The 18,065-nt window shown below is 40.7% G+C and overlaps 1 protein-coding gene across 1 annotated transcript; it reads left to right on the top strand.

Moving 5' to 3' along the window:
• The first annotated feature begins 227 nt into the window (after nt 1-227).
• Nucleotides 228-4,492, top strand: LOC142618310 (BAG family molecular chaperone regulator 7). Its single transcript, XM_075791220.1, has 3 exons — nt 228-1,165; nt 2,626-2,916; nt 3,815-4,492. Exons 1-3 carry the CDS (start codon nt 446-448, stop codon nt 4,040-4,042), a joined length of 1,239 nt encoding a protein of 412 aa, XP_075647335.1. The 5' UTR covers nt 228-445; the 3' UTR covers nt 4,043-4,492.
• Nucleotides 4,493-18,065: the final 13,573 nt, after the last annotated feature.

Raw genomic sequence — 18,065 nt, 5'->3', positions numbered from 1 at the left:
CATCACATGGGGCTCCACCAAATCAGAATCTCACATGCCCGCGCACTATTCACCCAAAAACAGCGTTATCTCGCACTACTACTACCAGATTCTCTCTGTTTCCGTTATTTTCCAACAACCGCATGGCCATTTCCGTCAATTCACCCTCTTAAAACTACTCCATTACGTGGCGAACCTTATCCAATCCCGCTGGAATAGTTGTTTACAAATTTCAAAATTCCGATTTTGCCCCTCCCACCGTCACTGTTTTTCACATTCCTTGTTCCTTTCAAAACTCTTGTCTTCTCTCCTCTTTTTGTCCTCATATTCTTCTTCTTTTATAGATCAACATCAATCACTGATGAGTCACTGACTAAGCAAAAACTCGCAAAACTCAGACTCGTTCGTTTCTCAATCTGACTCAGTGAGTTTCACTTGCACACCGATTTTTCAACTCAGCGAAACCATGAGCCGATTCCGGCGATTGGAGCTCGTCGAGCCGTGCCACTACTCTCCCCCTTCGCTCTTCATCCGAGAAACCTCGATTTTCGCGCCAAAAACCCTCGCTCTGCCTTCGTTTCTAGAGGAGGATCTCGATCTCGATTTTCTGAGCCCGAGTCCGTTCGAGTTCTTCGACGCGGTGACCGATCTGGTCCGAATCGACGAAACGCCGTCGTTTTCGTCGTACAGGAGAATCCAGAAGGTGGAGAGGCGCGGAGCCGAGTCTCGCTACTTGCAGAGCCTCAGCGACAGAGTGAGCCAGCTGGAGTCGCGGTTCGATCGGCTGGTCAAGGGCGTCGACAGGAAGTACACGTGGACGGCGGAGATCAAGGACGGCTCGGAACGGAAGTACAAGTGGACGGCGGAGATCAAGGACGGAAAGAAGAAGAAGGAGGAGGAAGTGGTGGTGAAGAGAGGAGGGGTTGAGAAGAACTATAAATGGACGGCTGAGATTAAAGGGAGAGGCAATGAGGGCCGTCCGATCACGAAGACGTACACGTTCAAAGCAACGAACGGTGATGATGATGATGATGATGTTGTAGTTGATGATGATAGCGATTGTGTTAAATCGAAGAAAAAGGAAGAGAAGAAGAAGAAGGAGAAGAAGAAAAAGAAGGGAGAGAGTCACAAGCGTACGGTGGAGATCGAAGAGCTTGGAGATCATAGGGCTGTGGTTTTAAGACAGGTATTTTGATTTTGATTTTTTTTTGTTCTTTCTCCGATTTTTGCGTTTTAGCTCCTATTTCTGTGTTTAAATTTATTAGTTTATGCGTTAGATTGGTTGTTATTTATTGGTTTTTATGGCTGGGCAAAAAAGTAATTTAAGTTTTTATTCAAATTAGAATCCATAACAATTTAGCAAATATGATGTGTTGTGAAAATGTTATGGTGTTGACTGAAAGAGATGTTGTTTGGTACCTGTGTGGAACTTGGCAATACTGATTTACGTGGATGTTCACTACATTGTATTTTTGAAGCTCAATTTGCACTTCCTCACGTTTTCAATAGAAATGAGTGTACTTTTAAGTTGTTTGTATTTTTAGGAGAAAATGAGTGCTTTAAAAGGGCGACCGTACTTAAGATTAGATGAGATAGGGCTTACAATGCCTTTGTTTTATAATTGGGGAATAGTGCAACAAAGTTTTTCCCTTGTTAAAATACTTGGTACTTACCATATGTTGTTTTTTGGGTTTAAAAAATTCTTTTCATTGTTGAAATAGATAAATGGGCTACGTTTCAATGTCAAAAGTAATGTTTTATCGTATTTTCTATTGCTATCTCATGCTCCACCTTGCTCTTTGGGGAGGGCGAGGGGCAAAGGTGTCATTTGAACTAGAGCTTATTGTTGTCAAAACTGTATTTTTTAAATTAGTGTCCTGACTTTGTTTTATATTTCTATCCAAACTTACCGGTGTCCTGACCTTTGTCAATGGATGGCTGATACCACCGATAGTTGTTCTGTTATGTTGTGATTTGTGGGAGTTATGTGAAAATGAAGAAGTTAGTTTAAATTGTGTAAAAAACTTGTGTATGAAGGTAAAAACAACATCATTTCAAGGGTAAGGAGAATACACTTGAGCTAATGAACTTGGTATCTAGATTTTTGGTTCTTTTCACCAATGAACTCTAGCTCAATGGTCACCTCCTCCCCTTGCAAGTGCTAGGTGGAAGGTGATGTTGTGGCTCCAAGACCCATTAAGCATATGCATAACTTACAAATAAAAAACAAAAATGATTTTTGTTGCTCGTCACCAATGAGCTCTAGCTCAACGGCCACCTCCTCCCCTTGTTAGTGCTAGGTGGAAGGTGAGGTTGTGGGTTCAAGACCCATCAAGCACGTGCATAACTTACCAATCAAAAACAAAAAAAAAAAAATTGGTGCTTGTCGATGGTCAAGTTTTAAAAATGGGGAGGGGAGGGGGGTCCCTTTTATTTCTTTGGGCTGAATGTTCAAGTTTGAGTAGTAATGTAAAGGAATTTGATTTTCTTTTTCTGTCTTTCCTTTCCCCTGTTGATTATCTTTTTGACTTAAATCTGATATTTGGTTTGTTTGGTTTCATGCTTGGTAACTTTGTTTCCACATTGTTTTGCGCTTTGTGAATCATTTTAATAAGTTGAGCTCCTGTATTCTACATTATCTTGAAGGCCTTTGCCAGGAGAGCTGGAGTTGTCAAAAAGTGCAGAGGCAAGGAGAAGGAATTGTCCCCTCAAGATGCAGCGTTGATGATTCAGCTGAATTTTAGAGCTTATCTAATCCGTAGATCAAAGGCTCTTCGTGCTCTTAGAGATCTGGCAGTTGCCAAGACCAAGTTGAAGGAGATCAGAGCATTGTTCAATAATTTCTCCTATCGCAGTCGTGTAGCTCAAGACGCAGGGGAGCGTCAGAGGTTTTCAGAAAAAATTATTGTCCTGCTCCTTACTGTTGATTCCATTGAGGTAACTTGATCTAAATTGCTTCAATTTACGTAGTCGTGAATCTGATAAAACTCTTAATAACTTTTCATCAAGGAAAAAGTTAAGCTCTAAACCACTTTGGAGCTATCTTACTCCAACCCACTATATGGTGATTGAAGAGACCAGTCATGTGTAGTTTTAGTCACGACTCAGTCATTTGACTTGTTTAAATAATAAACATGGATGGTTGTATAAATCTTCACATAGTGGGGTGGAGGAGATCTTAACTTTGTCCTTCATCAAATGCCAGGAGTTTAATGAGACATTGTAGCAGTTTTTGGATTTTTTCATATCTTGTTGTTGGTCCATTGATAAACCTTACTCCTTGTTTCACACAATTTGATATTTGAGTGATTTCATATGTTAGTTTTCAAGGATAATAAAGCAGACTCTGATAGATGGATAAACTTTATGATTTTTACTTTATTTTTTTAAAAGCAAAAAAACTTTTTAAATGTTTGGAAAATGATGGACATTACTTCGTGTCTGAATCAACTATTATGATGGTGCCTATAATTATCAAAATCATCCAAACCTCATTCAACAGCATTCATTGATTCTTTCTATTGTTATAATTTTCCATCATATTATCTGAAATTGCTTCAAAAGACACTTTACCAAGTTGATTGAGGGAGTAATTGACCTTCAGTAGGATGAATTGTGTAAATCTGTTCTCAGAAAGATTTTGATCCTTGTTTCAATAATGCTTTGACAGCCAAGTAGCGTACAGGCACTCACACACACACAAAACCCCTGAAAGTTCATAAACTGTTAAGATTCCATGTTTTCATCTCTTTATCTGAAGTGTCCAAGAAATCAAACAGAATATATCATGAATGTCAATCTTCTAATAGGGAGTCTCAATGCTGCATTGTAACAGGGAGTTGACGTCATGGTGCGTGCTGCAAAGAGGTCAATGGTGGATGAGTTGGAAGCAATGCTGGATATAGTGGACCCACAGCCTCCCGGGAAATCACTTTCTATGAGGAGGAGGACTTTCGATATGCCCGATGGTGCCTTTCACAAGGAAATTGCAGAAGGTGTAGCACAGGTTATCCAAATGCTTGATGAAGAAAAGAGTTCCGAGACCTTTGAGGCATGTGTGTAAGAACATGTTAAGCAACATAACAAATAATCACTGGTTCGGATTGTAGTGCGTTCCCAGGAAGATGTGATCTAAGTGAGGAGATTTAGAAGACTTCAACTGGTTGTTTCTCTCATGTATTGAGCTGTGTAATGCTTGAACCTTTACCCACTACTTATGGATTCAAGGGGATTCGGAAGACTTTAACTGGCTGTTTCTTTGTAGTGTTATAGTTTCTTCCAGGGAAGATGGCTTTGCATTTGAAGATACTGATCATTGTGCTTTACATTGTTTGTAATGTTTATTAATGCTCTCAACCTAGTGAAGCTTTCAGCCCAACTTCTTTGGATAATCCTTTCTCACCTTGTAATGTTTGGAAACTTTTCTTAAGCCATCACGTTAAAAAGAGTTCTGCTTTACGATCTGCAACTTAGATATTTTTCTGCCCAAAATTATATCCAGAGAAAGTTGTCAGTCTGTGTTTTCTGCCATGTGGCTTTTCTTTTTAAAAGCTGGATTTTGAATCTTCATATGCATTGAACGAAAATTAGAAACATTGTCTCACATTTTAGTGTCCTAACCCAAGATCTTGTCATTTATGGCCACTTGGCCAAAAATTGTCTATTTCATCCGATACATGGTATATGGCCATTTGAGAGGATTCAGAGAATGAAAGGGAAGGGTTTCCAAAGTAAATGCAGAAAAGGCTCCTGATCAGTCATAGACTTTTTGTGCTGAGAATCAAACGTTATTCTGTTTCTATCATCATCATCATGACAAACCCAAAAATTAGGGACCTTCTTGTACAATTACAGAAAATGAATGGTTTATTGCAGTCTCACTGAACTATTGAATGCACAAGGGCAAAGCTTTCAAATTCTTACCACAACTAAAATCTCAATCGACATTTAGGCGATATAAATTATTTAATATTTCAGAAATAATACTCCTTTTCACATAATATAACAGTGAATTTCACTAATTAAAAAAAACCTCTGAGTATGAGGACGGACTGACGGAGCATTGCTATTGAATAAATTTCCCAAAAAATACTAAGCTATTGTGGGCCTTGTGGTACAATAATGCTAGAAAAGTAAGGAAAGCCTATAATTGGGGCTGGAGCCTTAACTCACTGGGCCCAGCATAAGTTCAGCTAGCCATGTCATACAGGGTATTTTCTCATAAAATTTGTTTTTGTTTTTGTTAATTTGCCTGCTGCATTGAATATTATGATACCCAAAAAAATAAGATTCATTTTATACAGTCTTTTAAGTGGTTATCATATACAACATGTATATGTAAAAAAGTTTGTTTCCGAATCATGGAATTTGAACTCAGTGTCCACTTAATAATAGTCATATATGTTGGTCCCTAACGTGGATAACAGTTCCATTAGGATGGTGATCACAAATGTAGAATAATATGTTTGCAATATCTTGTTTTCGTGGTTTTAAACATGCTTTGCTTTTGCATATAAGGCAACGAAAACCAAGTTTGGATCTTTGTCTAATTTGTTGTAAGCAAATTGTTAAAGAAAGTGTTTTATATAATATTCACATGTATTGAGCACATGACATATGATTTAAGAAAATTATAATAAACTTTTATAATTTTAATTTACAGAAATAAAATCTAAAAATAACAACATAAAAATATAAAATGGAAGAATAATTCTTTAACTTATTCTAATTATTAAAAAAAAATGATGAATTTTTTTCTTAAGCTTATATCACTTACTTTCTTTTTCTTTTTCTTTTTCTTTTTCTTTTTCTTTTTCTTTTTCTTTTTTGAGGAAATATATCACTTATTGGTTTATATGTTACCTAAATAATAATAATAATAATAATAATAATCCAAAAGTAGTGGATGAAAGTGGTGTTGTAATGACACAATTCGAGTCCGAACCCACAGTCCGAAGGGGATGGGCCTGGAAGGCCTTTTTACAATAGAATTTGTAGAGACTGTGCTTGCAATCTAGGTTCTATGATATTTGGATAACATGAAAATGATGGACTTGGATCACAATGGTACACATAAGGAGCTGTTTATAAGAAAGAAATCTTCTCCTCGGACACAAGCCAAGGATGGCTTATATTACTTCTTCCCAAGATAGATCACAACTATGGATAGTAAGGTCTACTGTCTCTTTTTTCTCTTCCTCTCCGATCCATCTTACTGATGGTCCCTTCTTCCTTTTATACTCCTTCCTTCCTCTTCTCTTCATCTTCCACGTCATGGTTAGATTACTAGTTTAGATACTTGTCCCATCCACCTCCCCTGAAGTCTTTGGAGGTAGGAGTAAAGTTCCACACTGATGTTCAAGTCTCACTTCCCCATTAATGCGGCTAGAATAGTAGTTGACAGAACATTCAATGCAGGGGCGGTGGCAACAACTTTATCTTAGATATTCTATCGCCCTTTTTCTTATCCTCTACATTTACCGTATCTACCTTTGCCCATAGGATTTTCTAGAACATAGCCTGTTGATGTTAACCAACCTTTCTCCTACTTCGGCTTCACATAGTCGAGGTCACAATCTTCCTCAGACTAACTTCTTGGGCATACTTGCTCAGAAATTATCTCTCTTTTATTTAGTATTGCCTCTATGAGTTAACAGTCATACACCCTCGGAAAATTTAGTGTCCTCGGACTGGGCTTCCAGCCCAAAGAATACTCTTAGGCCACCCCACATATATCTCCTGGGCCTAATGCCCCTACAATAGCCCCTCGAGATTCTCATTTTGTTACCTCGGGAGGAAAGGAGGATCTCAACATCTATCACTGTTAGCCTGTGTATACCATACATCTTTGCTGACAAGGATGATGGCTTTTGAACTGCCCGAAGCGCATTCTTGACGTATCGGCATGCAAAGCATTCTCAAATTAAATTCTGACGTCCCTCTGTCCCCCACGCTTAGTGATGTGATGCGCATCTAACAGTTGAGGATAACATAGAGTGATACAAGGAAAATTTCCCGCTTTATGACTTTCACTGATATAAAAACTAACAATTCAAACAATCTTACACACTACAACACCCATTCAACTTATCTGCCAACCTTTCGCAATCTACACGCACCCTCACTTTTACCAAGAACTAGGCCGAGGTGACTTTGTCGTTCTTAAAGTAAGTTTTTCTAGACTCCATCTTTCATTATTTCTCTTATTCTTTCTCTCTCTGGTGCTTTACTTTTCCTTGGCTCATCTGTTTTTCTTAGTTCTTCCATCGTACCCACACCTCACTCTCAAAAATGGGTAGATTTGCATCCCTAGTAGATTCAGACGAAAGAATAGAACAATTTAAGGCTAAGTATAGGATTCCATCAGGGGTGTCCATTAAACACTGTAAGGAAGGAGAATGGCTCCTAAAAAGGCGAGAGGGAGAGGTAGTAATTCCGATGATCGCCTTCATAGAGGGAGTGATGAAAATTCCCATGGGAACAGTTATGAGGGATTACCTTAGGGCTTTTAGGTTAGTCCCTCCCAATGCACCCCTAACATGTTTAGGATCTTGGGTTCCGTAGATGCCTTAAATGAAAAGATGAATCTAGGACTCACTCATCACGATGTAAACTGGGTTTACAACCTCCACCACCTAAAGGAACAGGGATACTACTTAAAATCTAGGCATCCCGAAGTTAGATTAATCCAATGCCTCCCTGATTCCAACAAGAGTTTAAAAAAAGACTTCCTAATCATATCAGGGAAGTGGCACGATGGTCTTCCCTGTCCGACAATGGAGGGGAAACCAGGTGAAGTTTTGGATTCAACTGACCTAATAGTTACTCTTTTTTAAACTCGGGTTTATATATAGCAGTTACTTACTCTAACCTTATTTTTTCTTCTTAACGCCTTTGTAGACCCACACACAGCAGATCGCCATTCCCATCTTGTCGATTTCACACAATTAGATAGAAATACTACAGGCTGAAGTGTTTGTGCACTCAGACGGCCAACTCTGAGCAGCCCATTTGATCCTCGGCTATGATCCCATCTCCAAAGTTTTCTAGGCGCCGAAGTGTGTGATCAAAGCCAAGGACCCACGTCTACACCGAATAAGCGTTGCCGTTGAAGGCTTTCTGTTACCTGAGAGAGCTCCTATTCCTCAAGTTACCTTGGTTACCCAACCCATACAACCCCTACAACCCATACCAGGCGGTGTTCCCCTAGTCCCTATTCCAAATCAGCCTACAATTGGTGAAGTAACCTCTTCCCAACTTAATATAAAGGAAGAAGAAGAAGAGTTCATTGGGGTGTCAGATCCCTCCAAGGACGAATTTGAGGTCTTCGATCAACCCCTCTCCACTAAGGATCAAGATACTATCCTCAGCGATACCTTCGCAGCCTCCTCTCAAGGAGAAATTCACTACTCTGAGGAAATAGGTATCCAGCGCAAACCCAGACAGAAGTTGAAAGACCTAATGGAAGCTCCAGTAGGAGGCCAAGAGGTCCAGAAGGCTGCTCAGAATAAAAATGCCTTAAATGAAGCACAAAGGCCCTGAGAAATCTGCTCAATCAAAAACCCCTCTTCCCCCTCCTACCCAATCCCTACGCATTGATCCAACAGATCTTAAGTGAAAAAGGGATCAGCACAAGGGGAAAGAGGTAATCGAGGGAGAAAAAGACCTTCCCCTCAAAGATGTTGGGCCCGAGAAGGGAGCTAAGCATGCTCGCATAGCGCAGACAAGGTCAGAGAAACGAATCGAGACCCGTGAACTTGTGTCTACCCCCATCTGGGCTCCAAAAATGATGATGGATGATCACGCGGTTACTGCCAACGCATCCATCAGGAAGTCTGATGAAGGAACTGCTGAATGTGTGGTAGATGCGCTTGAGCAATCTCTCTTATGGCTTGAGGACATGCATGAATTAAGGATGATGAGAGATCAAAATGTCTTCATAACATTAAAAAAGGAGCTCGCTATGGTAAGAATCTTGCTTAATTATCTCTCGTTTCTTCCCTTTTTTACCCTTAAATTTTTTGTTTTAACCATCTTCCTATGTCTCGAATATTACTTGTAAACAGGTTGTTCAATCTGCTCATAGGGCTGAAGAGATTGCTATTAGTTCCTACAAAGCCTTAAGGAGTGAGGAGATAAGGTGTAGCAACATTTAGAAAACCCTTGAGGTATCAGAGAAAAAGCTACAATAGGTCACCACTCAAATGACCAAGGCAGAAAGTGACTGGAAAAGTGCCAAGGTGGCGATAAAGACGACCGAGAAACAAGTCGAGACCCAACGTTTGCAACTCCGCCAGGCCGACGAGGAAAAAGCAACGGCGAAAAAACAAATAGAGGATCTAAAGAAAAACCTAATGGAATCTGAGAAGGCTAGAGAGGAGGCCAACAAAGAAAAAGAAGAAGCTGTAACGGCCAAAGAAGAGGTAGTGGATAAGGCTGAGCAAGCCGGATACGAGGCCGGTGTGGCTGAGACAATGGAAGACCTCAAATCACAATTCTCGAAATTATGCAGAGACTATTGCCTCCAAGTATGGAATGAGGCACTCAGCCGAGCTGGGGTTGATGCCTCTTCTGCCCTCTGGGAGACAGAGAACGTCTATTATCCACCAGCTATCCGAGTCTCTGCTCCACTCAATGCCAATGATGTCACTATTAGCCAAAGGCCAGACGTTGAGCAGAGTAATGCAGCTGAAGACCCTGCCTCTACTGAAGGCTAGTCCAAGGAGGTTGAGCAACCTGAAGCCCCCAAAGAACATCCTAAACCAGTAGGAATGGCACATGAAGGTATCCAGCCTCTTGAAGCTCCTAAAGAGTCTTCCAAAGAAAAAGGGTCTGACCAGACACTAGAGCTTGTCCTAGCAACCATTCTCGTGATCCTTAAGGAAGATCCAAAAGACAAACGGACTAATTCTGACTCTTCGGCCCAACCTCAGCTTCCAAAAGATCCTAAAGGCCCTTTGAAGATAAAGCTGAAGCAATGACTGCTCTCCTCTTCTTTATTTTCTTTTTTTCCTTTGTTCTATGTAATTTTGATGACTTGAAAGTAATTGTACTTCCAAAGAAACTCGGATCAATGAAAAAGCAAGTTTATTTCTTTTACTTGATATTTGCTTTGTTATCTTGTTGATATTACCTGATGCTTGTTTACTACACCTAGAACAATAGTCTATTTCCTTTCATAAATTAATTAACAATTCTGAGGAAGAAATTTGGAATGAATTTAGGCAATAAATATGTTCAATATGCTTGTAAATGTATTAAGTGATGCTCATGGGCTTCTATCTATTTATCACTATACCTGGGGAGTCTTCAAGTTTTACAAGCAGAAGCGCAAACTTAGGCATGAGATACACGGATAAAAAGAGGTGATAACCTCCCCGAGGTAAATGATCTGAGGACCAGACACTTAATGAAATATCAATTTAGACGAGGTATATGGTCCGAGGAGCCTGGCATGACCAAGCTTCAGTTTGATACTTAGAAAAATGAACTAGAGTGCTAATTTTCCCAAAGTAGATGATCTGAGGACCAGATATAACTAAGGTTCTGTTCAACACTTAATAAAATATCAATTTAGGCGAGGTATGTGGTCTGAAGAGCCAAGTATGATCAAGCTTCAGTTTGATACTTAGAAAAATGAACTGAAGTGCTAATTTTCCCAAAGTAGATGATCCTAGGACCAGACATAACTAAGGTTCTGTTCAACATTTATTAAAATATCAATTTAGGCGAGGTATGTGGTCCAAAGAGCCAGGCATGACCAAGCTTCTGTTTGATACTTAGAAAAATGAACTAAAATGCTAATTTCTCCAAAGTAGATGATTCGAGGACTAGACATAACTAAGGTTCTGTTCAACACTTAATAAAATATCAATTTAGGCGAGGTATGTGGTTCGAAGAGCCAAGCATGCCCAAGCTTCAGTTTGATACTTAGAAAAATGAACTGAAGTGCTAATTTCCCCAAAGTAGTTGATCTGAGGACCAGACATAACTAAGGTTCTGTTCAACACTTAATAAAATATCAATTTAGGCGAGGTATATGGTCCGAAGAGCCAGGCATGACCAAGCTTTAGTTTGATATTTAGAAAAATGAACTGAATCAACGCAATATAGTGTTAATGGAAATGAAAATAACAGTAGTGCCTTTCATTTAATAATAGTACCTTCGTAAGTTATTTACATTCCAAGGACGTTATACAACATATTCATCTAGATCTTCAAGATTATCAGCCCCTATGCCCGCGACTAAGGTAATGCGATAAGGTCATTCCCAATTGAGCCCCAGCTTTCCCCATGCTGGGTTCTTTGTAGTGCCCAAAACTTTCCTCAGTACCAGATCCTAGGTGCAAGTAGCCGTAGCTTTACATGAGAATCATACCCCTGCTTGAATTTGTGTTGATAATAAGCTAGCTGAACCATGACATTCTCTCGTCGTTCCTCAACTAAGTCTAGGCTTTTTTCCAATAAATTGTCATTATTACCTGAAGTGAACGAGCTCGTCCTTAATGTTGGGAACCCAGTTTCTAGAGGTATTACAGCCTCGACTCCATAAGTCATAGAGAAGGGGGTTTCTCCTGTGAACCTTTGTGGTGTAGTTCGATATGTCCACAAGACAGGTGACAATTCTTCCACCCATTTTCCCTTAGCATCATCCAACCTTTTCTTGAGACCATTGACTATAACCTTATTGACCGCCTCAGCCTGCCCATTCCCTTGAGGATAAGCTGGAGTAGAATATCTATTCGTGATGCCCAGATCACAGCAATATTTTCTAAAGGCCTTACTATCAAATTGTAGGACGTTATCTGAAATGAGAGTATGAGGGGTTCCAAACCTAGTGACAATGTTTTTCCAGACAAACTTCTTCGCCTCCATATCCTTGATATTCGACAATGGCTCAGCTTCAACCCATTTAGTGAAATAATTTGTTCCAATGAGCAGCCACCTCCTATTCCCTGCTGCTTTCAGGAAAGGCCCCACGGCGTCTAACTCCCATCGAGCAAAAGGCCATGGACTAGATAGAGGATTAAGGACACTCCCTGACTGATGGCCATGGGAGTGAACCTCTAACATTGGTCGCATTTCCTTGCATAATCCTGTGCCGCTCGTTGCATATTTGGCCACCAATACCCTTGGGTAAGAGCTCTATGAGCTAAAGACCTCCCTCCTGTGTGACTACCGTAAATTCCTTCATGCAATTCTTCTAACAGTAACTCCGTTGCTTCTAGGTTTATACATAGCAAATATGGTCCTGAAAAAGAGCGCTTATACAATTTCTAGTCCTCGCAGAACCAAAACCGAGGTGCTTTTCTGCGTACCTTATCTGCTTCGGACTTTTTTTTGGGCAAGATATCATTTTTAAGGAATGCCACTATGGGATCCATACAACTAGGTCCCACCCGAATTTGATGAATTCGAATGGCGTTACTACTCGTCCCAGTAGGTTTCCACAGATCTTCAACAAGGATGACTCGAGGTAGGCACTGCGTCGAGGATGTTGCGAGTGTGGCCAAAGAGTTAGCATGGGTATTCCCACACCTGGATACATGTAATAAAGAAAAAGACTCAAATTTGGATTGTACATATCTGACATAGGTTAGGTATCCTTGCATTTTTGGATCTTTTGCCTCTAACTTCCCTTCCAGTTGGCCTACTACCAATTGTGAATCCGAGAACATTTGCACCACTTTTCCTCCATTCTATGAACCATGTTCATTCCGGCAAGTAGAGCTTCATATTCTGCCTCATTATTGGTGGCCGAGAACCCTAATCTCAGAGATTTCTCAAAAGTAATTCCCTCGGGGGACACTAAAACTAGCCCCACACCAGATCCTCTTTGATTTACTGCTCCATCAACATACACCTTCCATAACGAAGGTTCTTTGCACGAGATCATGCCAACTGATTTTTCATCCATACTTGATCCCTTAACATACCCTTCTACTGAGGGCTCAGCAAACTCCGCCACCAGATCCGCAATGACTTGTCCCTTCATAGAGGTGCGAGACATATACTTGATATCGAAAGCTCCTAAGATGGTGCCCCATTTGGCAATTCTTCCTGTGTAATTAGCACTCCTAAGTATAGATTTAAAAGGGATTTCAGTTAGATCAACAACTGTATGAGATTGAAAATAATGGGGAAGCCTACGCGTAGAGTGCACCATTGCCAGGATTGCTTTCTCCAATGGTAAATAATTCACCTCGACCTCATGTAGAGACTTGCTCACGTAATATACTGGCCTTTGTACATTATTATCATCCTGTATAAGAACCAGACTAATTGCATAATTAGCCACCGCAATATATGCGAATAGAACCTCACAAATCTTTGGTCGAGACATAACGGGTGGTCGTGAGAGATACTTCTTAAGTTGTTGAAAAGCCAAAGCACACTCCTCGGTCCATTCAAATCCCTTCCACTTATTCAACAACTAAAAGAAAGGCCTACATCTGTCCGCAGACCAAGAAATAAATCGGTTGAGGGCAGTAGTTATTCCTGTCAGCCTCTAAACCTCTTTAGGATTTCGAGGCGGGTGTAAGTTGTTAATGGCCTTGACCTGAGCTAGATTAACTTCAATTCCCCAGTGAGTTACCATATAACCTAAAAATTTGCCCAACCCCACACCAAAAGAACGTTTAGAGGCATTAAGTCGCAACTTGTACCTTGTCAGTGTTTGAAAAGTGTCACTCAGATCTTCCAGATGCGTGGAAACTGCTTTACTTTTCACCACCATGTCGTCCACATATACTTTGATAGTTTTTCCCAGTTGTGGCTTAAACATCCTAGTCATCATCTTCTGATAGGTAGCCCATGCGTTCTTCAAACCGAAAGACATTACCTTATAATGGTAATTTTCCGTAGGAGTGACAAATGCAGTTTTCTCCTAGTCCTCCACAGCTAAAGGTATTTGGTGATAATCTTGAAAAGTATCCAAAAAACTCATCCGAGGATGCCCAATAGTAGCATCCACCAACTGATCTATCCGAGGCATTAGGAAAGAATCTTTAGGACAAGCTTTATTCAAATCTGTGAAGTCCACGCATACTCTCCACTTCCCATTTTCTTTTTTACTACCACTGTATGAGCTAACCATTCAGGATAAAATACCTCTTTGATAGCACCCGCCTTTTTAAGTTTGAGCACCTCTTCCTTGACAGTCTCAGAATGCTCTTTAGAGGAGCGCCGAGGTGGTTGCCTCTTTGGTACTACCGCTGGATTGACATTCAAATGATAACAAATGAAACTCAAATCAACCCTGGGGGCTTCGTAAGCATTCCATGCAAACACATCCACATTTTTCTTCAAAAACGTAACCAGCTCCGCTTTCTCATCATATGGCAATTGAACTCCCACCTGAAAGAATTTCTTAGGGTCGTCGTCTATAAGAACCTTCTCTAGTTCCTCACATGCAGGTTCTTCTACCGATGGTACCCTGGTTGTGGCCAGAGACTTTGATTGCTATAACCTTCCGTCAGCCGAGGTCGAGGACTCTGGTTCAGGCTGATGCAGAATTGTAGTCGTCATGCACTGGCGAGCCATAGATTGACTTCCAAGCAGTTCCTCTACCTGATCCCCAGACGAAAATTTGATCTTGACATGCAAGGTTGAGGAAACGGCACCTAGAGCATGCAACCAAGGTCTTGCCACAATGGCCGTGTAGGGAGAATAGGCGTCTACCACAATGAAATCCACGTTTACTACCTCTGAGCTTGATTGCACAGGCAGCCTAATTTGCCCCTTTCGTACGACAGCTTTTCCCTCAAAGCTTATTAAGGGTGAATCATAAGCTGTAAGATCTTCAAGCTTTAAGTTCAACCCTTTAAACAGGTCAGGGTACATGATATCTGCACCACTACCCTGATCAACCATCACCCTACTCACATCGTAGTCCCCTATCCTTAGGGTAACAACCAAAGCATCATCATGTGGTTGGATAGTCCCGATCTTGTCTTCTTCTGAGAAACCTAAAACTGGTAGAATATTCGTTTTAATCCTCTTCGGCTAATCCCTAGATTCCTCGGCCAGTGTCCGAGCCACAGACATCACCTTGGAAGGATGTGAACCAGTTCTTCTAGGTGCAGCAAAAATAACATTGATCGTACCCAGAGGAGGCCTTGATGAAGTGCTACTCTGGTTTGCCTCCCCTGAGTGGTTTCCCTGCCCATTAGGCCAATATAAGAATTGCTTTAACCTTCCTTCTTTAACCAATTGCTTCAAATGGTTCCACAGAGTCCGACAATCTTCAGTGGTATGGCCCCTCTCCTGGTGATAATGGCAATGGAGGTTTTGGTTGCGTCTCAAAGGGTCTCCCGCCATTTTATTGGGCCACTTGAAGTATGACTCATGCCTGATTTTCTCTAACAGTTGTTGCACTGGTTCCTTAAAAACGGTGTTGACCACCTGTGGAGCGGTAGGACTAGCTTGCCTGGAAAAATCTCTCCCAGGCCTGTTATTGTTGTATCTGTCTGACCTGAAATCCCTCCTTTCCTGAGGGATAACCTTCGCCTTTCCTTTCCCTTGCTGCTGATCTTCCTCAACCTTTTTATATTCATCAATGTGATCCATGAGCCGACGTATGCTTCTGACAGGTTTTTTGGTCAAAGATTTCCTCAAGTCGTGCTCCGCAGGTAGACCGACCTTGAAGGTCCTTATCGCCACGTCATCAAAGTCCTCATCAATCTCATTGAACATCTCCCAATATCTGTTTGAGTATATTCTCAGGGTTTCCCCTTCTCTCATGGCCATGGACAATAATGAATCCAAGGGCTGAGGAACCCTACTGCATGTGATGAAACGAGAGCCAAACGCGCTAGTAAGTTCCTTGAAAGAATTGATAGAACCTGCCCTCAAGCCATCAAACCATCTCATTGCCACAAGTCCTAGGCTGGAAGGGAAGATCTTGCATATCAAAGTTTCATTTTTAGAATGTACAGCCATCCGCTGACTAAAATGACTCACATGCTCCACAGGATCTGTTCGGTCATTATAAATGGTGAACGCTGGTTGTGTGAAGCGCCGAGGGAGCCTCCCTTCTTCCAACTTGCGTGTGAAGGGTGATTTGGAGATTTGATGTAATGCCCTACCCATAGCATCATTTCCCAAACCCCTGGAAGAAGAATTTTTACCCTTCCGTCCATGCAGGTTGTCCTCTTCGTAGGAGAAAGATTCATCCGGGGGAGTCCTTGACCTCTGCCTGTAATTGTCATCCTCCGAGCCCTCAGAAGAGGGACCAAAGAAAGAAGAAGTTCGCCTTCGCCTCTCATCACGTAACTTCTTTTTGAGGTGATCAATTTCCTTCTGCATGGCCTTAGCATTTTCCTCGTGAGGAACTCTGCTTTTTCCTTGTGAATGACTTCTACTTCTGGTAGTGTGCGTAGTATGTACACTACCCTCCTGGTCTTCATCGTGCTCAAGATGCAAGGAATGATCCTCATGCTGGGACCCCACAGACTCCGCACGGTGTTGTGGTCCTGAACCTACCATAATATTAAACCTTTTAAAACACAAGATTCCCACGAACGGCGCCAATTGTAAGGACACAATTCAAGCCTAAACCCACAGTCTGAAAGGGATGGGCCTAGAAGGCCTATTTACAATAGAATTTGTAGAGAGTAAGCTTGCAATCTAGGTTCTATGATATTTGGATAACATGAAAATGATGGGCTTGGATCACAATGGTACACACAAGGAGTTGTTTATAAGAAAGAAATCTTCTCCTCGGACCCAAGCCGAGGATGGCTTATATTACTTCTTCCCAAGATAGATCACAACTATGGATAGTAAGGTCTACTATCTCTTTTTTCTCTTCATCTCTGATCCATCTTACTGATGGTCCCTTCTTTCTTTTATACTCCCTCATTCTTTTTCTCTTCATCTTCCACGTCATGGTTGCTGGTTTAGATACTTGTCCCATCTACCTCCCCTGAAGTCTTTGGAGGTAGGAACAAAGTTTCACACTGATGTTCAAGTCTCACTCTGATGTTCAAGTCTCACTTTCCCATTAATGCGGCCAGAATAGCAGTTGACAGAGTATTCAATGTGGGGGCGGTGGCAGCAGCTTTATCTCAGATATTCTACCGCCCTTCTTCTTATCCTCCACTTTCACCGTGTTTACCCTTACCTATAGGATTTTCTAGAACATAGCCTGTTGATGTTAACTAACATTTCTCTTACTTCGGCTTCACATAGCTGAGGTCAAAATCTTCCTCAGACTAACTTCTTGGGCATACTTGCTCAGACATTATCTCTCTTTTATTTAGTATTGCCTCTATGAGTTAACAGTCATACACCATCGGACAGTTCAGTGTCCTCGGACTGGGCTTTTAGCTCGAAGAATACTCCTAGGCCACCCCACACATATCTCCTGGGCACAATGCCCCTACAGGTGTGATTAAAGCAATCCCAAAAAGAATAAGACTATAAATTTTAAAAATTTTAGTAAAGCAGTATATCATAGTTCAATATGGTTAATTTATAATAAGTTATATTTTGACAATAATAATTATCTTATAGCTTTGTGAAGTTTATTCTTTTTAGACTAGAGTAACCATTCAATCTACTATTATAAGCACACAGAGATGAACCCTACTTTATCATTTGAAAGGCTTTTATGTGGGTTCCAGTTAACTTAACTGATAAAGTCTCTGATGATTGTATAAGAGATCTGAGGTTCAATCCCCGTCTACCATAAAAAATTGATTGGTATCTTAGTCTGATAATAAAGAGCTATCATTAAAAGCGGACTCCATAAGATGAAACTCTCTCAAAAAAATTTTTGAAAGGCCTTCATATATATATACACACACACATAAAGTTTGAAACCGTGGTCTTATAAATGTAGTCAAATACCCCAAAACCGACAGCAAAGCTAGATTGGCTGATACCAAGGGCCAACCATCTAAAGTAAACTATAATAGTTTTTTTTTTTTTTTATATTACATTTGTCTAATTTTGACAATTTAGCTTAACAAAATCTGTTAAAATCGTGATTACGAACTCTTCAACTTAAATGATATAGGAATGATATAGGACAAGTAGTCATTTATCAAACAAAAATAATAATTGCTAATAAAGGCAAACAAGAA

Source organism: Castanea sativa, chromosome 12 (genome assembly GCF_040712315.1).
Source record: "Castanea sativa cultivar Marrone di Chiusa Pesio chromosome 12, ASM4071231v1".
NCBI lineage: Eukaryota > Viridiplantae > Streptophyta > Magnoliopsida > Fagales > Fagaceae > Castanea > Castanea sativa.
This window is presented reverse-complemented; position numbering and strand designations above follow the sequence as displayed.

Bases quoted from the DNA above. Each gene is read 5' to 3' on its own strand.
- LOC142618310 (XM_075791220.1), top strand. From the start codon at position 446: ATGAGCCGATTCCGGCGATTGGAGCTCGTCGAGCCGTGCCACTACTCT. The intron at 1,166-2,625 runs GTATTTTGATTT...ATTATCTTGAAG, and splicing joins GGGCTGTGGTTTTAAGACAG to GCCTTTGCCAGGAGAGCTGG. The intron at 2,917-3,814 runs GTAACTTGATCT...GCATTGTAACAG, and splicing joins TTACTGTTGATTCCATTGAG to GGAGTTGACGTCATGGTGCG.